The sequence below is a fragment of the Hemitrygon akajei genome, chromosome 4 (assembly GCF_048418815.1).
Source record: "Hemitrygon akajei chromosome 4, sHemAka1.3, whole genome shotgun sequence".
Lineage (NCBI taxonomy): Eukaryota > Metazoa > Chordata > Chondrichthyes > Myliobatiformes > Dasyatidae > Hemitrygon > Hemitrygon akajei.
In genome coordinates, this window is record NC_133127.1 from 8,686,828 (window position 1) to 8,710,183 (window position 23,356).

The 23,356-nt window shown below is 45.5% G+C and overlaps 1 protein-coding gene across 1 annotated transcript in view; it reads left to right on the forward strand.

The window, feature by feature from the left end:
* Nucleotides 1-3,920, forward strand: part of emx1 (empty spiracles homeobox 1) — a 38,431-nt gene extending 34,511 nt beyond the window's left edge. The window contains exon 3 of the mRNA XM_073042061.1: nt 3,469-3,920. Coding sequence (XP_072898162.1) covers nt 3,469-3,636 — 168 coding nt within the window. The 3' untranslated portion in view covers nt 3,637-3,920. The remainder of the gene's footprint in view (nt 1-3,468) is intronic.
* The last annotated feature ends 19,436 nt before the right edge of the window (nt 3,921-23,356 follow it).

Genomic DNA, 23,356 nt, shown 5'->3' on the forward strand with positions numbered 1-23,356 from the left:
AAACTTTTCACCTTTCACTCGTAACCCATGACCTCTAGTTGTTATCCCACCAAAGCTCATGGAAAAAGCCTGCTTGTATTAACCTCATGTATACCCCTCATAATTTTGTATACCTCTATCAAATCTCCTCTCAATCTTCTACGTTCCAAGGATTAAATTTCTAACCTATTCAATCTTTCCTTATACCTCAGGTCCTCCAGACCCGGCGACATCCTTGTAAATTTTCTCTGTACTCTTTCAACCTTATTTGCATCTTTCCTGTAGGTAGGTGACCAAAACTGCACACAATACTCCAAATTAGGCCTCACCAACATCTTATACAACTTCAACATAACAACTCCTGTACTTAATACATTGATTTATGAAGGCCAATGTACAAAAAGATATTTTTTAACGACCCTATCTGCCTGTGATGCCACTTTCAATGAATTATGGACCTGTATTCCCAGAACCCTTTGTTTACCACACTCCTCAGTGCCCTATCGTTTATTGTGTAAGACCTACCCTGGCTGGTCCTACCGAAGTGCAAAACCTCTCCCTTGTCTTCATTAAATTCCATCTGCCATTACTCAGCCCATTTTTCCAGCTGGTCCAGATCCTGCTACAAGCCACGATAGCCTTCCTCACTGTCCATTACTCCCCAATCTTGGAGTCATCTGCAAATTTGCTGATCCGGTTAACCCCATTCTCATCCAGATTATTGATATAGATGACAAACAACAATGGACCCAGCACTGACTCCCGTGGCACTCCACTAGTCACAGGCCTCCAGTCAGAGGGGCAACCATCTACTGCTACTGTCTGACTTCACCCACTAAGCTAGTGTCTAATCCGATTTACTACCTCATATTGAATGCGGAGTGACTGAACCTTTTTGACCAGACTCCCATGTAGGTGAAAGACCTTACTAAAGTCCATGTAGTCCTTGTCAAAGACCTTGGTAAAGTCCATGTAGTCCTTGTCAAAGACCTTGGTAAAGTCCATGTCGACAACATCCACTGCCTTGCCTTCATGCACTTTCCTGGTAACTTCTTCAAAAATCTCTAAAAATTGGTTATGCATGATGTATCATGCTAAAAGCCATGCTGACTATCCTTAATCTTTCCATGTCTATTCAAATACTTAAATATCCAGTCCTTTAGAAAACCTTCCAATAACTTTCCCACACAAAAAGTGTTAGCTGAACTCAGCAGGCCAGGCTGCATCTATGGAAAAGAATAAGCAGCCTATGTTTCAGTCCGAGACGTTCCTCAGGATTGGAAAGAAAAGGGAAGATGTCAGAATATGAAGGTGGGCCGAGGGGAAAGAGGGTAAACTAGAAGGTGATATGTGATGCCAGGTGGGTGAATGGGGGAGGGAGGATGAAGTGAGAAGCTGGGAGGTGATAGGCGGAAAAGGTAAAGGGCTGGAGAAGAAGGAATCTGATAGGAAAGCAGAGTGGACCATGGGAGAAAGGGAAGGAGGAGGGGCACCAGAGGGAGGTGATGGACAGGTGAGGAGAAGAGGTCAGAGGTCAGACTGGGGAATTGATCTTTTGTTAGAAAGCAGGCATGAGTTATGTTGCAGAAAAGTCGAGGGGAGGGCAGGGAGAATAGGGTGCAGACCAAGAAAAAATGGACGACATCGAGAGGTGTCAACTGCAAGAGGCTGAAGGAGGTTTGCTGTTTGTCTGCTAATCTGTGTAGACAGAGAAAACAGAAAATAAGAAGCCTCTTGGCTAGTGAAATGGTGGGAATTTATTGAACTTCTAGAAGACATTTGACAATCTCACAATCACCCTTGAGAGAGGAGATGTTGTGGTGTCCGGCGTCTTTGAAAGATGTCAGCTGTGAATAAAGTGTGTTCCATGCCGCTGAGGAAGGAGGACCTGACTGGAAGGGAAGGGGGCAGAAACTTGAATAAGAAGGTGGGGGGAAGAGAAAGACTACAAGCTGGCAGGTGATGCGTGAGACCAGGTGAGGGGGAAGGTGGGTGAGTAGGGAAGGGGGATGACGTTAGAAGCTGGGAGGTGATAGGTGGAAGAGGTAAGGGGATGAAGATAAAGAAATATGATAGGAGAAGAGGGTGGATCATGGGAGAAAGGGATGGAGGAGGAATGCCAGGGGAAGTAGATAGGCAGGTCATGAGGGTGGGGGTGGGGAAGAGAAGGGTGAGGAGGCCACCAGACTGGGGAATGGAAACAGAGAGGGCGGGGTGTGAGGAACAGCGAGGAGTGATTATTGGAAGTTGGATAATCGATGTTCATGCCATCAGGTTTGAGACAGTTTTCCCACACTCATTTACATTAAACCCACACTAATCACACTTTATTCTCTCAATATTCCCATGAACTCTCCCCAGATTCTACACATGGGGGACAATTCCCCCACCAGCCCCACACATCTTTAGCACATGGGAGAAAATTGGATCACCCTGGGAAACACACACGCGGTCATGGGGTGTGGGGTGGGGGGTGGAGACTGTGCAAACTCCACACAGACAATGGCAGAGGTCCGGACTGAACCTGCATCACAGGGGCGGCGAGACAGCTCCCCCTAGTGGTGCCTGCTCACCAGATCCTGATCCACAGGTGACTACAGTCCCATCGCACTGTTTAATGGACTTCCCTCACAATAAGAAATAAATATCAGCCCCTATTTTGTGATTAAGCATCAGTAGCTCCATGCAAAATGTCCGGCATTTCCTTTACACAAGAGCCAACAGTTTCACAATTTCTGGGAATGTGGATATCCTGCCCTTCCTAATCAACTAACAGCCCATATCAACAATCATAGAACATGGAGCATTACAGCATGGTATGATGTTGCCCTGACTTTTTAACCCACTCTAAGATCAACCTAACCCTTCCATCCGACATCCATGTGCCTGTCTCAGAGTCTCTTAAATGTCCCTAGTGTTTCTGCCCCTCCACGACCCCTGGCAGCGCTTTCCAGCCACGCTCCACTTTCTGTGTAAAAAATCTACCCCTGGTACACCCAGTCTCTGGTTGTCCACTTGATCAATGCCTACTATCATCCTCTGTCAAGTCACCTATCAATCTCCTTTGCTCCAAAGAAAAAAGCCCCAGCTTGCCCAATCTTTCCTCATAAGACATGCTCGCTAGTCCAGGCAACATCCTGGCAAATCTCCTCTGCACTCTCTCTAAAGCTTCCACATCCTTCCTATAACGAGGTGACACAATACTCCAAGTGTGGTCTGACCAGGGTTTTATACAGCTGCAACATTACCTGGTGGCTCTCGAACGCAATCCCGTGACTAATGAAGCCAATACACCATGCACCTTCTTAACCACCCTATCAACGTGAGAGGCAACTTTGAGGGATCTATGAAAGTGGACAAGATCCTTTTAACGCGGTTAAAAATCCTGCCATTACTCCGCCTTCAAGTTAGCGAACCACTATGGAGGTTTGCCCTTCTACAGTTAAACACGATTACTCAACTCTGAACCTGGCTTGTTCCTCTTCGCAGGTGAAGGTGTGGTTTCAAAACCGGAGGACAAAATACAAACGGCAGAAGTTGGAGGAGGAGGGTCCCGACTCCCAGCAGAAGAAGAAAGGCTCCCACCACGTCAGCCGCTGGAGGCTGGCCACCAAACAGTCCAGCCCCGAGGACATAGACGTCACCTCAGAGGACTAGGCGGGAGAGGAGCGAGTACGAAGGAGATTTACACAAATAGCATATGGACATTTCCAACAGTTTAAGGAGGACAGAGAAGAATTTTGCAGACCAACGCGTTGACGATCATTTGGGTGCCCTGAGCAAAAAAAAATGTTGTGGAGGCCAGATCTGAAAATGCACTTCGTGTCGTGGATGGAAGTGTGAAGATCTTTGCCAGTGACGTTTAACCATCCGCTGTATATACATATATAAATATATATTATATTAAAAGTTATCTGAAAACAATAAACTTTTTTAATTTATTTGATGTTCCTCTTTGAGAAGTGGCTCTTGTAAGCAGAAAAGAGGGCTACGAGATTTGAGACCTTGGTCCTCTCAGCTGTCATGGTGTTGGGGGTGGGGGCGGTGGGTGGCGGTAACGAAGGGGAAGTGTTCTGGGTTTACAGACGGAAGTTGTCGCTGTATTCAGGTTGCAAGCTAACTGCCCACTAACAGGGACTTCCCGTGCAGGAAATGTTTGCAGAAGCCCCGATGTACGTGCAATTATGAGGGTGTCACACGTGTCATTGCAAGGTAGATGTGGTTAGTGGTTTACCCGTGACATTTCCGCGTCTTCACCCCTGCTCTTGTGAATCACCGACTGTCACTGGGACAGGGCCACTGCTCCCGCCATCCCTTAAATTTAGGACCTTATTCACAAAACGTTCGACCTGTTGGAGGTGCAGTCGAATCGATCCTCAACTCCGACACACACACACTCAGACACACACACACACACACACACACACACACACACACACACACACTCACACATACACACACACACACACACACACATACACACAGATGCTCAGAGAAACAGACACATATACTGACATAGGCAGATACAGAGTCAAACACACAGATACACACACACACACTCACACTCACACACACACACACACACATACACACAGAATCAGACAGATAGATGCTTACAGAAATAGACACAGTTACAGACATAGACAGATACAGAGATAAACAGACATGAAACACATACAGAACATATACACAGACACAGTCAAACCCACACACAAAATACAGTCAACCACACAAATTTCACACACTCAAAAGACACAACACACATCCACACTTAGACACACACAGACCTGTGCACAGACACATGTGACTTTATGCACACACACACAGACTCACACTCTCACACACATACACACACACACTCATACTCTCTCACGCACACACACACACTCACACGCGCACACACTCACACACACTCATACACACACACTCTCTCTCTCACACACACACACACACCCATTAACGGAGATACCTGTTGAGACAGCTCCTGTGGAGAATCTGGTGTTGCGGGTTAATTCTCTGTGACAAGGCGTTGGTTGAACACACTCCCACTGGGCGGGGCTAACATGGGCTCCTCACCGTGATCCCAGGCTCGTTCCCCCTTCCCTGAAAGCCAACTGTAAATAGCTGTGATGTAGTTCATGATGGAGAAATGATGTGTACGTCAGAAAGTTAACAGTTATTATTTTGCTTCCCCCTGCGTTCTCTGGAACCTCAGTACACGAATAAAGGATTGTAATATTTCCTATACTGCTGTTGAGTGATTTGTTGTTGATGTTGGGCTTCCCCAGTCCCCTCGCCTCTGTGCAGGGCCTTTTCCTTCTGTAGAAAATTACTATTATTATTAGAACGTAGGACACTCTAGCACAGTACAGGCCCTTCGGCCAACAATGGTGCACTTTGAACCAATTCAAAGATCAATCTAACCCTTCCACATTACCCTCCATTTCTTTGTCATCTCTGTGTCTATCTGAGAGTTCCCTTTTCCCGGGGCAGAAATGGCAACCCAAGACAGCGTGATTTTAATGTGATTGGAGGGATGTCAGAGGCAGGCTTTTTAACACGGTGGGTGTGTGGAGCGCACTGCTAGGAGTGCTGGTAAAACATAGGATATAGAACATTGAACATAGATCACTACAGCATAATATAGACTCTTCGGCCCACAATATTGTGACAACTTTTTAACCTCCACGATCAATCTCACCCTTCCCTCCCACGTAGCCCCCCAGTTTTCTTTCATCTATGTGTCTATCTTTTAAACATCCTTAATGTTTCTGCCTCTACCACCATACCCTCACTCCACATACCCACCACTCTCTGTATAACAAACCTATCTCTGACGTATCTCCTATAAACTTTCCTCCAATCACCTTAAAATGATGCCCTCTTGTATTAGCCATTTTTGTGCTGGGAAAAATTCTCTGGCTGCTTACTCGATCTATGCCTCAATTATTATTAACAAAGTATTTCTCCCAAAGCATTATCAAAACAAAGCTTGAATGGTGGGTGAACAACAACTGGCCACATGAGGGACTTCCATTGCTGCCCTAAACACCAGCGGCAATGTAAGTAAAGATAGTTTTAGGAAATAAATCAGTTCAATGGAGGAAGGGACAGAATAGGGCTAGAACTAAAAAAACAGAAAATACTCAAAAAGTCAGGCGGTATCTGTGGAAAGAGAACTAGAGATGGTGATTGGTTTATTATTGTCACATGTGAAAACAGTAAAAGCACTGTGCTACAATAGAGAGCTCCTGTCTGCGTGCCATCCGGACAGGCATTCAGACATCACAAAGGGAAAAGAAATAATAGTGTTACAGAGAAAGTGCAGTGCAGGCAGACAATAAGGTGCAAAGTAGATTGTGAGATCAAGAATCAATCTTATTGCTCCAGGGAACGATTCAATAATCATAAAACAGTGGGTTAGAAGCTGTCCTGAACCAGTGTGGATAACTTCACTCACCTCAGCTCTGAACTGACTCCCTCAGACTGCAGCCTCACTTTCAACGACTGTACAACTCATGTCCTCAATATTATTCTTTGTATTTGCACAATGTTACTGTTGTTGCACTTTAGTTATGTATAGTTTTTATACAATCATTTATTTATCTTTATTTGTTTGGAGATACAGGATGGTAACAGGCCCTTACGGCCCAACGAGGCCACACCGCCCAATTACACCCACGTGACCAATTACAAAATGTCTTTTCAGAGAAAACGTGGCAGCGCCTCTACTTCCTTAGAAGCTTGCAAAGATTTGGCATGATGTCTGAAACTTTAATAAGCTTCTGTAGATGTGTGGTGGAGCATATAATGACTTGCAGCATTGCAGCCTGGTATGGAAACACCGGCACACTTGAACAGGAAATCCTGCAATAAGTAGCATGGATACAGCCCAGTCCATCATGGGTAAAGCCCCCCTACCACCGAGCACATCTACAAGGAGTGTTGATGCAGGAAAGCAGCGTCCATCATCAAGGACCCCCACCAGGACATGCTCTCTCCTTGCTGCTGCTGCCATCGGGAGGAAGTGACAGGACCATGCATGCCATCCACACAGATCATCTCATCACATCAGTACAGCGAGGTGGTACAGGGGAAACAATAACAGAATGCAGAATGAAGTGTTACAGTTACAGAGAGAGTGCCGTGCAGGCAGACAATAAAGTGCAAGATCTTAATGAGGTAGACCGTGAGCTCAAGAGTCCATCTTATCACACTAGGGGGTGGTTCTGCAGTTTAACAAGAGCAGGCTAGAAGCTGTCCTTGTGGCTGCTGGTACATGCTTTCAGGCTTTGGTATCTTGGGAGAGGGGAGAAGAGAGAATGCCTGGTGGAGCCTTTGATTATGTTGGTTGTTTTACTGAGGCAGTGAGGAGTGCAGACAGAATCTATAGAGGGCAGGTGGGTTTCTGTGCTAGACTGAACTCATGTCTTTTGGAGGCCCTTTGGACAGATATAAAAAAGGTAATTTTTAAGTTGAGAAGGTGGCAGGTTGAATATAAGAACATAAGAGATAGGAGCAGGAGTAGGCCAATCGGCCCCTCAAGCCTGCTGCGCCATTCAACAAGATCATGGCTGATCCAATCTTAACTCTAGTTTTCACCGAATCCCACAAGGCAACAGTGCCAACCAAGAGGGCACCATGCCGCCCATTTTATTTTATTATTCATCCCGCCCAAACCCATGTGATCACCCGGGGGAAAAAAACCGAGTTGCCAATTGAGGAGAAAAAATCTGGAAAATTCCTCTCCGACCCATCCAGGCTATTAAAAACTGGTCCAGGAGATCACATGGTTGATCTAAACCTAGCCTCATGTCCACTTACCTGCTCGCTCACCGTATCCCCTAATGCCAATGGATAAGGACAAAGGAAATATCTCCGATTAAGACCTAGTCAAATGGGTTCATGGAAGCTATGAAGGGTAGCAGCTGGTCAAGGGCTAATGGTGTGTAACACAGACAAAATGCTGAGAAACTCTGCAGGTCAGCAGCATCCAAGGAAAGGAATAAACAGTTGATGTTTCAGGACACAGGATCAAGGACTAATGGTTGGTGAAAGCGTGTTAGCTAGTCAGGGTTTAATGGGAACAATCCCACAGGATGAGTCCCAATCTGTACCCAAATCCGAATCCAAATCAGGATCTGAATCCAAGGGGTTTGCAGCAGAAGGCACGGTTGTCCATGATGGAGAGGTGGAAGTGAGCAAGTGGCAAGGAGGAAGAGAGAGAGAGTCCACTCACCATTACTGGATCTCCTATTATGAAGTCAAGTGGAAATGACAAAGCCAAAGGAACCAGTCTCGATGGCTGCCCTCTGCAATGGAACTCAGCCGCATTGGCAGATAGTTCCCTGCGACCGTTGGGGTGGAGAGGCTTAGGGAATGTGGAAGGTCTTGGCTTATGGAAAGCTGCAGCTGAAGAAAGATCAATAGCACAGCAGAGCTCACCAGCTATGCCCTGCATCCTTGGGAACAATCCCACAGGATGAATCCCAATCTGTATCCGAATCTGAACCAGAATCGGTTTATTACCACTGACATATCGTGAAATTTGCTGTTTTGTTGCAGTGGTACATTGCAATGCATAAAAATTACTCAAAATTATAGAGTATATATACTGTATTATCCAGAATAGAGAATGGAAAAGGAGAGGGGGAGAAACTACCAGAAGTCAGAGGAACTGATGTTCATGCTATTATATGGAGGCTACCCAATCTATGAGGTACTGCTCCTTCAACCTGAGTTTGGCTTCATTGTGGAAATAGAGGAGTTCATGAACAAACAAGTTGGAATGGGAGTGAGAAGGTGAATTGAAATGGGTGGCCATTGAGAGATTGTGCCTGTTATAGTGGACAGAGAGAAAGTTTCTTTTGAGTTTTCATAGCTGGCTCAGACTTTTTCTATGTCGATCCTGTACTAACATCTTGCCCACTTGCAACTAGTCTCTGAACTCAGTGAAGTTTATTGGGGTTTCTTCAACTGAACAATCTCATTGGCCCATTGACCCTGTGAATACCTCACTAGGTAGAGTGTCAATGAGTTTTAAAGAGTGCACAAAACATTAACCAGACCAGAGGGAATGTTAACACTTAGAGGCAAGAGGGTGAGAGGAAGGGACATTTTGCAGTGTGTATTGTTGCGTTGTCTAGGTGAATGCTTGACATAGCACCAAGGAACACAGAGTCCTCTAACCACTTCTCTGGGTTCTTACAGAAAACATTCAAACCTACCTCTTGTTCTCTGTCCTGGGTCTCAAAATCATGAAGAAGGCAGGCCAGCAGCTCTACTTCATTAGGAGTTTGAGCAGATTTAAAATGTCACTAAAGACTTTAGCAAAGTTTGATAGACATATAGCAGAAAACATTTTGGACTGGTTGCATCATGGTCTGGTTGCAGAGTGTTGGAAACTCAGCCAGCTCCATCACAAGCACAGCCCTCCCCACCACCTAGGGCATCTTCAAAATGCAGTGTCTCAGGAAGGCAGAGTCCATCAGAAGGACCCTCATCACCCAGGACATGTCCTCTTCTCATTGCTATCATCGGTGGGTGTAAGATAGAGGAGCCTAAAGATCCATACTCAGAGAACTAAGAACAGCTTCTTCCACTCTGCCATCAGGTCCATAAACCCATGAACACTATCTGACTATTTGTCTTTTGTCCTATTTATTGATTTTTGTAACTTGCAGCAATTTCTATCTGTTACACTGTACTGCTGCCACAAAACAACAAATTTCCCAACATATGAGGACAACGAGGGATGGTTAATTAAGTGCTGGCTCAGCCTGTGAAGCTCACACCCTTGGGTAACTAATGAAGATTTCAAAGCTGTGGGAGTCTGCTGATGTTACAGAGGTGGAACTAGGCAGCAATAGATGGCAGGAATACATGATTTAAAGCTCCTCTTAGAAAGTAAATGGGTTTATCGTTGTCAAGTTAACTGAAGTACAGTGAAAAACCAACTATACAGATAATTTAATCACATCAAAGATTCAAAGTACATTTGTTATTGAAATATGCATGCAGTACACAACCCTGAGATTCGTCTTCACACGGACAGCCGGTAAACAAAGAAACACCATGGAACCCATTCCAAGAATAAACGTCAACCCCACATGTAAGAGAACAAATTACGCCAACAGCAACAAAACAAACGAGAGCAAAACACAGAATCCAAAACACAAACATTGAAAGAATCCAGGTGAATTCAGTTCAGCTCAGCGATTCATTATCTGCAGATCGTCACGATTCAAAACTGTCCAAAACCACAACAAAAAAGGAGCAACCGGAAACACATCGCAACGTGAACTACAGAGTCCGATTCACAAACCGCGTCGTTTAAACCCTGCCCTAGACCCAGGATTCCAGCACCATCCTTCCACAGCGTTGAGGGAGACCATTCAAACGCAGAGATCTTCCTCTGTCCGCAGCGAGTGAGCGGTTGGTAGACTGCACTGAACACTCGCTCGCCTCGATGATTTCAATCTTCTTCGGCACTTCAATCAGTGAGAAAGGGCTTCTTGGCTATGAGGCTGCAACCCTCGCTCAAAACACCATTGGAATCAGCAAATTGCCAAAAACACACCGCCAAAACGTAGATTGCAGGCTCCCACAGTAGCAGAACCACATTTAAAAGAAAAAGAAGATGTAAAAGAAGTGAAAGAAGTAGTTTTGTGAACCATCTGGAGGATGTCACTCTTGATTGCATTACTTGCTGGCACCATCTCCTTCCAGACCCATTGAGATAATACAAGGAAAAACAAGGGAAAGGTGCAAAGGTTAGCTTTATTTGGCACACACAGAGAAACACACACAGAATGCTGGAGGAACTCAGCAGGTCAGGCAGCGTCTTCGGAAATGAATAAACAGTCCCAAGTTTTGAGCCAAGACACTTCATCAGAACTGGAGAGGAAGGGGGACGGTCAAAATAAGAAGGTGGGGAAGGGCACAGAGTACAAGCTAAAAGGTGTTACGTGAAGTCAGGTGCGTGGGGAAGGGGGGGGTGTGAAGCAAAAAGCATGTTATTCATACAGATCAGTGCATTGAGGTAGAACAAGGGGAAAGTTTATTCTGAGATAAAGTCTTATCTGTAAGTCTTATAAAGTCTTAGTCTGAGAAAGTCTTATGAGATCAGTTTATTCAAATTGGTTCATTACAACAGTGATGAACAGGTAGCGGGAAGGAAAACAATAACAGAAAGCAGGATCAAGGGTTGCAGAGAAAGTCTAGTGAAGGTAGACAAGAAGGTGCAAAATCATAACGAGGTAGATTGTTAGGTCAAGAGCCTGTCTTATTACACCGGGGAACCATGCAATAGTCTTATAACAGTGGGATAGAAGCTGTCCTTGAGCCTGGTGGGACATGCAGCTTCCAGACTTTTGTATCATCTGCCTGATGGGAGGGGGGAAAGAAACTGTTTGGGGTGGTTGGGGCCTTTGATTATGCTGGCCGTGTTACTGAGGCAGCAATAGGAGAATAGGAGTGAGCGGAGTACATGGAGGGGAGGGTGGTTTCGGTGATGTGCTGAGCTGTGTCCATAACCTCTGCAGTTTCTTGTGGTCATGAGCAGAGCAGATGCCGGACCAAACTGTGATGCATCCAGATAGGATGCTCGCTAGGGTGCATTAATGAAAATTAGTGATGGTCACCGGGAATATGCCAATTTCCTTAACCTCTTGAAGAAATAAAGGCATTGTTGAGCTTGTCCAAGATGTCTACACATTGGACCAGGGCTGACTAGTGGTGATGTTCACCTGAAGGAACTTGAAGTTTTCAACCCTCGTGATCTCAGCACTGTTAATGTAGACAGGAGCATATGCACCAACCGTGCCCCCCCACCCCACTTCCTGCTTTTCCTTCAAAATAACGGCACGGGCTTTTTAAAGGGCAACTGAGCAAACTACATGGGAAGACGTCCCTGATGCTCTGTTGACCAGGGATGTGAGGATGAGTTTTGTGCTGACGTCTCTGGAGTGGCTTTGAACCCAGAATCTTGGGAGTGGCAGAGTCAGAACGTCTGCCTCTGAGCTGGGCTGACTCTGAGTGGACGAAGCAGAATGACGTGCAGAGAATGTTTCTAATCGTGGGGGTAGTCTAGGACCAGAGGACAGTGCCCCAGAATACAAGGACATCCTTGTACAACAGCGGTAAGGAGGAATTTCTTTAACCAGAGGGTGGTAAATCTGAGGAATTCATTACTACAGATGGCTGTGGAGGCCAAGTCGTTAAAGCAGTGGTTGATAGATACTTGATTAGCAAGGGCGTCAAAGTTTATGGAGAGGAGGCATGAGAATGGGGCTGAGAGGGATAATTAATCAGCCATGGTAGAATAGCCAAGCACTTAATGGGCCAAGTGGCTTGATTCTGGTACTAAGTCTTATGGTGTTATAATTTTAAGATGATTAGGGAAGTCAAAGGGAAGTTCTTTACACAGAGAATAATGAATGTAAGGAGAACGCTGCCAGTGGTGGTGGTAGAGGCAGATACATTAGGGACATTTAAGAGACTCTTAGATAGGTGCATGGATGACTGAAAAATGGAGGGCTTGGTAGGAGGAAAGTGTTAAATTGATCTTGGTGTAGGTTTAAAGTTCGGCATAACATCGTGGGCCGAAGGGCCTGTACTGCGCTGTAGTGTTCTATGTTCTAAAACCGCATTTTTCACTCTACCTTGGCATGTGACAATAATAAACCAATTTACCATAATCAGTGCCTATAAAAGGCATTCACCCCCTTTAGAAGTTTTCATGTTTTATTGCTTTACAACACTGAATCACAGTGGATTTAATTTGGCTTTTTTGATGTGATCAACAAAAAAAGATTCTTCTGTGTCAAAGTGAAAACAGATCTCTACAAAGTGATTTAAATTAATTACAAATATAAAACACACAATTATCGATTGCTTGAGTATGCACCCCCTTAAAGTCAGTATTTAGTAGATGCACCTTTGGCAGCAATTACAGCCTTGTGCCTGTGTGGATAGGTCTCTATCAGCTTTGCACCTCTGGACACTGCAATTTTCCCCCATTCTTTACAAAACTGCTCAGGCTCTGTCAGACTGCATGGGGATTGTGAGTGAACAGCCTTCTCAAGTTCATCCACAAATTCTCAATTGGATTGAGGTCTGGACTCTGATTTGGCCACTCCATTCTTGTGTAGATTTGGCTTTATGCCTAGGGCTATTGTCTTACTGGAAAACAAATCTCCCAAGTCGCAGTTCTCTTGCAGATTGCATCAGGTTTTCCTGCAGGATTTCCCTGTATTTTGCTGCATTCATTTTATCCTCTACCTTCTCAAGCCTTCCAGGGCCTGCTGCAGTGAAGCATCCCCACAGCATGATGCTTATGCCAGATGTAGTGTTTAGTCTGAAGGCCAAAAAGCTCAATTTTGGTTTCATCAGATCGTAGATCCTTCTTCCAGCTGACTTCAGAGTCTCCCACATGTCTTCTGGCAAACTCTAGCGGAGATTTAAACACAAAGTACACTGCAGATGCTGTGGTCAAATCAACACGTACAAACAAGCTGGAGGAACTCAGCAGGCCGGGCAGCATCCGGGATCTGTCCTCTGTGGGATCCTTTGACTGCTCCTTTCGACGGATGCTGCCCGACCTGCTGAGTTCATCCAGCTTGTTTGTACGTCTAGCTGAGATTTCACGTGAGTTTTTTCAATAGTGGCTTCTCTTTGCCACTCTCCCATAAAGCTGTGCCCGGTGAAGCTTCCGGGCAACAGTTGTATGCACAGTCTTTCCCATCTCAGCCACTGAAGCTGGTAACTCCTCCAGAGTTGTCATGGATCTCTTGGTGGCCTCCCTCACTAGTCCCCTTCTTGCATGGTCACTCAGTTTTTGAAGATGGACAGCTCCAGGCAGATTTATAGCTGTGCCATATTCTTTCCATTTCTTTATGATTGACTTAACTGTACTCCAAGGGATATTCAGTGACTTGGAAATTTTCTTGTATCCATCTCTTGACTTGTGCTTTTTAATAACATTTTTGCAGAGTTGCTTGGAATGTTCTTTTGTCTTCATGGTGTAGCTTTTGCCATGATATTGACTCACCAGCAGATGAACCTTCCAGATACAAATGTGTTTTTACTACAATCAATTGAAGCACCTTGACTGCACATTGGTGATCTCCATTTAACGAATTATGTGACTTCTAAAACCAATTGACTGCACCATAGTTGATTTGGTGTGCCATTTTAAGGGGGGGGGGAATATTTATGCAATCAATTATTTTGTGTTTTATGGTTGTAATTAATTTAGAGATCTGTTTTCACTTTGACTTGAAAGAGCCTTTCTCTGTTGATCAGTGTCAAAAAAGCAAAATTAGATCACTTGATCAATGTTGTAAAACAATGAAACATGAAAACTTCTGGGGGGGGGGGTGAGCGATCAATTTTTATAGGTGCTGTACCGTAGTTCTATCCCATACTGCTCAGTGGAGTTTGTAATATCCCACAGGAAGAGACTGCAGGGGGACAGAGCACAGGTGATGGAATGCACTGTTGCCCACAGTTTCCAGGACAGTGAGCGTGTTGCTAAATGACTGCTTAATGGAGCGCGGAGTAGTCCCAGCAAGGGAGGTCACAGAAGATTAAAGATTGACTCACACTTTCTGTTGAGTGGTAGATTGTAGTGGTGAGAGAGTTAAAAGAAGTCCCCGGAATACTGTATTATTTGTCAATTACAGAGGATTATCCCTTTAATTACAAGAGTTAAAATTGCTCTGAGCATCAGATTTGAATGCTGAATATCTCTCTCTCTCTCTCTCTCTCTCTCTCTCTCTCTCTCCCTCCCTCCCTCCCTCTCCCTCTCTCCTGGAGGAACTCAGCAGACCAGGCAGCATCTATCAGAAAGAGTAAATGGTCAACGTTTCCCGCTGACGCTCTTCATTATGACAAAAGGAAGGGGAGAAGTCAGTGTAAGAAGGAGGGGGAGGGGAGGAAGAAGTAGAAGGTGGTAGGTGAGAGGTGAAACTGGGAGGGGGAGGGGGGTGAAGTAAAGAGCTGGGAAAGAGATAAAGGGCTGGAGGAGGGGGAATCTGATAGGACAGGACAGAAGATCCATGGAAGAAAGGGAAGGGGAAGGAGCACCAGAGGAGGTGGTGGGAATGTAAGGGGTTTTAAATTTAATGTAAGTGATTTTAAACTTGCTGTTATTAAGGCGGCTCAGTTAGCAGATCACCTTACAGCACCAGTGATTGGGGTTCAATTCCCGCTGCTGTCTGTAAGGAGCTTGTATGTTTCGCTCGTGACCGTGTGTGTTTCCTTCCATGGTCTAAAGACGTATGGGTCAGGTTTAGTGGGTTGTGGGTATGTTATTCGGTGCCAGAAGCTTGTCGACACTTGCAGGTTGACCCCAGCACATCCTCAGACTGTGTTGGTCATGGACACAGAACAACACGTTTCACTGTACTCTCCATTTCCGTGTCCATGTAACACATAACGTTAATCACTTGATCTGCATTCTTTTCCTCTGTTGCCTCTAGTAAATACTGACAGTGTAATGGGGAGGGGAATCAAAAGTCGTGAACGCTGCTCACGGCTACCTAGATCATAGGAAACTGGAGGGGACTTAGACCATTTGGCCCATCGTGTCTCTTCTGCCGTTCCATCATGGCCGATTTATTACCCCTCTCGACCCCATTGTCCTGCTTTCTCTCTATAACCTTTAATGCCCTTACCTATCAACTTACGCGTTAAGTATACACAATGACTTGGCCTCCACAGCCATCTGTTCTAAATGGACATCCCTCAGTTCCACGACTCCCCCAATATTGGAAACAACCTCGCCACATCCATTCTATCCAGGCCTTTCCGTATTCCATCTGCCATTTCTTTGTCCATTCTTCTACTCGGTCTAAGTCATTCTGTAGTTTCTCTGTTTCCTCAAAACTACCTGTCCCTTCACCTATCTTCATATTGTCTGCAATCTTTGCAGCAAATCCATCATCCAAATTATTGACATATAATGTAAAAAGAATTGGTCTCAATATAGACCACTGTGGAACACCTCTAGTCACTAGCAGCCAACTAGAATAGGCACTCTTTGCCTCCAGCCAATCAGCCATTGCTTTATCCATGCTAGGGTTTTTCCCGTAATACCATGGGCTTGTAGCTTGTTAAGCAGCCTCAGGTGTGGCACCTTGTCAAAGGTCTGAAAGAATTCTTGAAAGTTCATTACTAATGCCTACACAATCTCTCCAGCAACCTCTTTCAGAACCCTGGGGTGTACACCGTCTGGTCCAAGTGACTTATCTATCTACAGACCTTTCAGTTTCCCAAGAACCTTCTCTCCAGTTATGGTAACTTCACACACTTCATGCCACCTGACACCTGGAATTTCCACCATACCGCTCATGTCTTCCACAGTGAAGACTGACGCAAAATACTATTCAATTTGTCCACCATTTCCTTGTCCCCCGTTACTACCTATCCAGCATCGTTTTCTGAATGTCTGATATCTTGTCTCACCTCTCTTTTACACTTCATGTATCTGAAGTAACTTTTGGTATCCTCTTTAATATTATTGGCTAGCTTACTTTTGTATTCCATCTTTACCTTCTTAATGACTTTTTTAGTTGCCTTCTATTGCCTTCTATCCTCTAACTCCCCATTAATTTTTGCTCTAATATATACCCTCTCTTTGGCTCTTATGGTGTCTTTGACTTCTTGTGTTAGTCATGGTGGTGTTATCTTGCTTTTAGAATACTTCTTTCTCTTTGGGATGTATATATCCGATGCCTTCTGAATTACTTTCAGAAATTCCAGCCATTGCTGCTCTGCCATCATCCCTGCCAGTGTTCTTTTCCAATCAATTTTGGCCAACTCCTCTCTCATGCTTTTGTAATTCCCTTTACTGCACTGTACTACTGATACATCTGACTTTAGCTTCTCATTCTCAGATTTCAGGGTGAACTCTGTCATTATGATCACTTGCCCCTAAGGATGCTTTTCCCTTAAGCTATGCCACCTCCTCTGCCTTCTGGCCTGTCCTTTCAATGCAATGTGTATCCTTGGACATAAAGCTGTCAGGTATAATCTTCCTTCAGCCACAATTCAGCGATGTCTGCAACATCATACATGCCAATCTGCAACTGTGCTACAAATTCATCTACTTTATTCCACATACTGCATTCAAATATAACACCTTCAGACCTGAATGTACCCTTTTCTATTTTGTCCGCCTTTTATGTCACAACTCATCCTGTTGACTGCAATTTTGCCGAATCAGCAGCCTCTCCTCACTACACATTGTCTCTGTTTGTAAACGAGCTACCTCATCTTCAGCACCATCATCCGCCTTTCCTACAACACTTCTGGCATTGAAATACACACAGCTCAGGACACTAGTCACACCATGCTCAATCTTTACCTACATGGGCCATAATTTCTGGCTATTCACCCTTCCACTTAAGAACGCTAAGGACATGATCTGAGATATCCTGGACCCTGGCACCCAGGAGGCAACATTCCTAACTTTATCCGAGGTCTTACCAACATCTGTCTCCACAACCTCTCCACTAACTGTTCTGGCACTCTCGTTCCCATCTTCCTGCAACTCTAGTTTAAATCTCACCGTACAGCATTAACAAACCTTCCCTCTAGGATATTAGGCCCCCTCCAGTTCAAGTGCAAACCATCCCTTCTGTACAGGTCCTACCTTCCCTGGAAGGGAGAGAGACCAATGATCCAAAAATCTTATGCCTTCCCTCCTACACCAACTCCTTAGTTACGTATTAAACTGTATAATCTTCCCAATTCTAGCCTCTCTAGCATATGGCATGGGTAGCAATCCTGAGATCACAACCTTGGAGGTCCTGCCCAACATAGCACCTAACTCCCTGAACTCCCTGTGCAGAACCTCATCACTCGCCATTGTTATGTACATCGACCACGACTTCTGACTATTCACCCTCAGACTTAAGAATGCTGAGGACTCTATCAAAGATATCCTGGAGGCAACATTCCATTTGGAAATCATTCTCACCAACAGAACCTCCTGTTCATTCCCCTAACTAACAAATCACCACAGCGTGCATCTTCTCTCCACTTCCCTTCTGAGTCACAGAGCCAGACTCAATGACAGAGACCCAGCCACTGTGGCTTTCCTCTGTTAGGTCAACCCCCAACAATACTTAAAGTGTTATTGCTCTTGTTAAGGGAGATGGCCACAGGGGTACTCTGCACTGGCTTCTTAATCCCTTTCCCCTGCCTGACTGTCACACAGTTTTCTGTGACCTGCACCTTGGGTGTAACTACCTCTCTATACGTCCTGTCTATCACCCCTCAGCCTCCTGAATGATCTGGAGTTCACCCAGTTCCAGCTTCAACTCCTTAATGTGGATTGTTAGAAGCTGCAGCCGGATGCACTTCTCCAAGTTGTAGTCATCAGGGACACTGGAGATCTTCCTGCCCTCCCACATCCTGCAAGAGGAGCATTCCACTATCCTGCCTGGCATCTCCACTGTCCTCGCTCAGCAGATAGAAAGAAGGGAAAGAAAAAAAGATCTTAACCTAGAGCTTTTCTTTCCTTCTCTTCGCTGAGGCCTCATAGAGCAAAAGCCGCAAGATCACCTCTCTGACTCTGTCCACTTAGATGCTGACCACTGTGACGATGGCCTTCCTTTAATTTGCTCTTGCTAATGAATCCCAAACACTGACTGGTCACTGGTCAAACCTCTCGTTTGCTGTAGCAACTCGGGCGGAGGACCTGGGTGAAATCCCTTCCTCTCTAAACTCCCGATGTCCAGATTAGTCAGATACATCTGACTTTAGTTTCTCCTTTTCAAATTGAAGGATTAAATTCCACAATATTGTGATCACTTCCACCCATAATTTATTTCACTTTAAGCTCTATAATCAAATCGGGTTCATTACACGACACCCAGTCCTGAATCGCCTTTCCCCCAGTGGGCTCAACCACAAGCTGCTCTCTACAACAGCCATCTCTAGGGATCCAACACCAATCGGAATTTCCCATCCTCCCCGCATATTGAAGTGCCCCATGACATGCCTCTTAGCATCCTGGCTACTGTCTGGGGATTTGTATATAACTCCCATCGGGGTCTTTTCACTCTTGCAGTTCCTCAACTCCTCAGAAGTATTCTACATCTTCTGATCCTATCCACTGCTTTTTAAGGGTTTGATTTCATTTTTTACCAACGGCCATCCCACACCCTCTCCCCACCTACCTGTCTTTTTGATACAAAATGTATCCTTGGATGTTCCCAAATATGAAATTCTTCCAGCCACGTCTCTGTGATGCCCACAATGTCAGCCCTGCCCATCTCTAACTGTGCTACAAACTAATCTACCTTATTCCGTATACTGATCACACACAACACCTTAATCACCCTTTTCAATTTTGACCCATGTTACACTTCAACTCATCCCATTGGCTGCAGTTTTGCCCTATCATCTCCCTGTTCATATGACAGCCTCACCACACATTGCATCAACTTGTATACCAATTGCCCCATCCTCAGCTCTATCACCCTGGTTACAATCCTCCCTGCCAAATTAGTTTAAACCCTCCCCAGTGACTCTAGAAAATTTGCCTGCAAAGATATTTATCCCCCTTGGGTTCAGGTGTAACCTGTCCTTTCCTTCCCCAGAAGAGATCCTAATGATTCAGAAATCTGAAGCCCTGCCCCCTGCACCACTTCCTCACCACTCATTCATCTGTACCATCATCATTTTCCAACCCTGACTAGCACGTGGTACTGGGAGTAATCCAGAGATACTACCTTGGAGGTCCCAACTCCCAATACTCACTGTGCAGGACCCTTCCTATATTAATGCTCATCCGGAAGTCTGGTTGCTCACTCTCCCTCTCCAGAATCTTCTGCAGCTGCTGTGAGGCGTCCTGCATCCTAGCACCTGGGAGGCAACACACCATCCTGGCTTCTCTTTCACATCTCCCTAGATACGGAGCCTCCTGTCATTAACGATCTGCTTGAACCTACCCTCCCCTGCTGCAATGAAGAACCCTACATCAGAATGCAACGGCTTTCCTGAGTCTCCAACCAGGACTTGCAGGACTGGTAGTGAAAACCGAGTGGTCACTGACACCATGAAGGAAGCCTGAATGCCCCAGAGGTGGAGGACCTTCATTGCTGCCCTAAATGCTAGTGGCGTCACAGGCAGTAAGTAAGCAAAGTATGGGCCAGAAAACAGAGGGATAATAAAACCACTGATCAATGAAGCTAACCAGGTGCCAGAGGATGACCAACAAATTCAGGTTTGTTTGTTAACGGTACAGCTAAATGAAGCAACATTCCCCAGGAGGTAAACACAGTACGTGTATCACAGAATTACATTAACAGATTTAAAAAAGCATTCTGTAAATGTGCAGGTTGACAGAAAGATGTACACGTCGACATACCTCATATAGTTAAACGCTACTTTTGCTGTCACAAATAACGTGTCCTGGGTGGCAGCAGGGTGCTTGGAAGTCTCACAGCCTGGAGGAAGAAGCTGTTTCCCAGCCTGATGGTCCTTGTTCTTATGCCATGGTACCTTCTGCCTGATGGCTGGAGGTCAAGGAGATTGTGGGAATGATGGGAGGGATTCTTGACAATGCCGAGGGCTCTGCGAACACAGAGCTGCTGGTACACGTCCTGGATGGTGGGAGAGAGACCCGATGGTTCTCCCTGAGCACTCACAATCTGCTGCAGGGTCTTTCCAGATGCCTTGCAAGTCCCTCACCAGACCACAATCTGGGCAATCACAATCTTGAGGGTGCTCTGGTAGAACAATGGGAGGAAGAATGCCTTGTGATGTGAAACCAGCTATAACAGAGCCATCGTCTGCTGAGTGATCTCTGGCAGATGAACAGGGGAGACACAGTGTGTTTTGAAACTTGACCTCTGAGTCATTCAATACCTAACCCAGGTGTGAGAGGTACAACAGCCATCACTAGCACCGCATACCAGTCACATCCATGTTGGTCTTTACAGAAATACCACCCTCCATTCTGGAAATTCCCCTTGTATATCCCATAGGGTACGGCTCTACAAACTGCCCAACACATCACCGTCATCAGCCTACCTGCCATCAAGGCATATATAGGCCAGTAACATCATGAAGGATCCTACACACCTGCTCATGGACTCCTCTGCACTGGTGAGACCTGTCGTAATTGGGGGCCGCTTGGTTGTGCACCTCCACCCCATCCGCCACAAGCGGGACTTCTTTGTGGTCAAACATTTTAATTCCCATTCCCATTCCCATTCTGGCATTCCCGTTCCCATGGCCTTGTGCCAAGATAAGGCCACCCTCAGGATGGAGAAGAAACACCTAATAATCTGCCTGGGTACCCTCCAACCTGATGGTATGAATATTGATTTCTCCTTATGCCGAACAAAACTCCCCTCCCCCATTTCCGCTATTCCCCACTCTGACCTTTTACTTCTTCTTACCTGCTTATTACTTCCCCTTGGTGCCCTCCTCCTTCCCTCTCTCCTGTGGTCCACTCTCCTCTCCTATCAGATTCCTTCCTCTCCAGCTCTTGACCTTTCCCACCCACTTGGCTTCACCTTCCAGCCAGCCTCCTTCCCCTCTTCCCACCTTTTTATTCAGGCACCTCTCAGCCCTGATAAAGGGTCTCGGCCCGAAACGTCGACTGTCTACTCTTTTCCATAGATGCTGAATTCCTCCAGCATTTTGTGTGTGTGTTGCTTTGGATTCCCAGCTCTGTTTGTGATTTGCTGCTCATGCACTGTGTGACCCCCTCCCATCAAAGAGGAGACTACATAGCATCCACACCAACACCACTATTCTCAAAAACAATTACTTTCCCCAAGCAGTGAAGCTGATCAACTCCTCCACCCACTAACCACCCCTCCACACCCCTGACCACCACTGCATCACTTTATGGACATACAATCAATCTATGTATGTAAGCTATCTTATGTATTTATGTAGTATTTATTGTGTTTTTATTATTATAGTGTTCTTTATCTTATTGTGTTTTTTTGTGCTGCATTGTATCCGGAGTAACAATTATTTTGTTCTCCTTTACACTTGTGTGCTGGAGATGACATTTTCTTCAACGATCTTAAAAGGAAGTGTTTGTAATTTAAGGCATTGCTGCAAAATTGGTGCTTGCTCTGCGAATCTGTTATTGCGGACGATGGAAAGATTGGTGGTGTTGTGGGCAGTGTGAATGACTGATAAAGGACACAGCGGGATGCAGATCAGTTGCAGATATGGGTGGAAAAATGGCAGATGGAGTTTCACCTTGCCAAGTGTGAAGTGTGGCACTTTGAGAAGATAAAGATTACCTTTGTTTGTCTCATACATTGTACACTGAAGCATCTAAACATACGGTGAAATGTGTAGCTGGCTTCAACGACCAGCACAGTCCAAGGATGTGCTGGGGGTGGGGGGGGGGGGCACCTTCAAATGTTGCCATGATTCCGGTGCCCACAACTTACTAACCCTGACTCGTATGTCTTTGGAATGTGGGAGGAAACCGGAAACCCTGGAGGAAACCCATGTGCTCACGAGGAAAACATACAAAATCCTTTCAAGGAACTATGTTCGAAATTCAAAGTTCAAGGTGAATTTATTATCAAAGTACATGTATGTTACCATATTGAACCCTGAGATTTGTTTTCTGTGGGCACCCCGGTAAGTCCAAAAACCTCAATAGAATCAATGAAAGATCGCACTCAATAACCAGTGTGCCTGCCTTGCTGGGTCTTTCTGTTCGAAAGCACTCCTCAGTGCTCTATTGACCGTGTAAACCCTGCCCGGCTTTCTTTCACCAGAAGATTAAAGATTAAAGATGAGTTTTCTTTGTCGTGTGTACATCAAAACATCGAAATATACAGTGAAAAGTGTTGTTTGCGTCGTTGACCAACACACGGTCCGAGAACTTCCTGAGAACGATCTGGGAAATACTAGCTATGGAAAAGAGCAGAGAGTGCAGGGGAAGCATCGCGCCGTTCGGTGGCTCTGCCCCGGTGCTCCCGTCCGTCTCCCAGGGAGATACGTTTGACTTCTCCGATCCTCTGTCTCTTCCCCCTGGCCCGGAATCACCTTTCAGAGGTTAATCTGTTAATTGTTCAGCTATGCGTGTGAATGCAGCCAAGATAAACGTTGCACTTGAGTCTACGCCAACTGACCCGTGCTGGCAGTATCTCAAACTACACTCCAAAAATCTCATGGGATGCAGTCAGCGGGATCAGGCAGACCTGGGATCACTTAAACCACGTCCTTCAGCATTCTACCAGAGAAACTCAGGGCGCCATGCTGGTGAAGTGGTTAGTGAGATGCTATTACAGCTACTCCGACGCTGTTTGCAAGGCGTTTGTACGTCCTCCCCATGAATGCACGGGTTTCTTCCGGGTTCTCCGGGTCCTCCCACAGCCCAGAC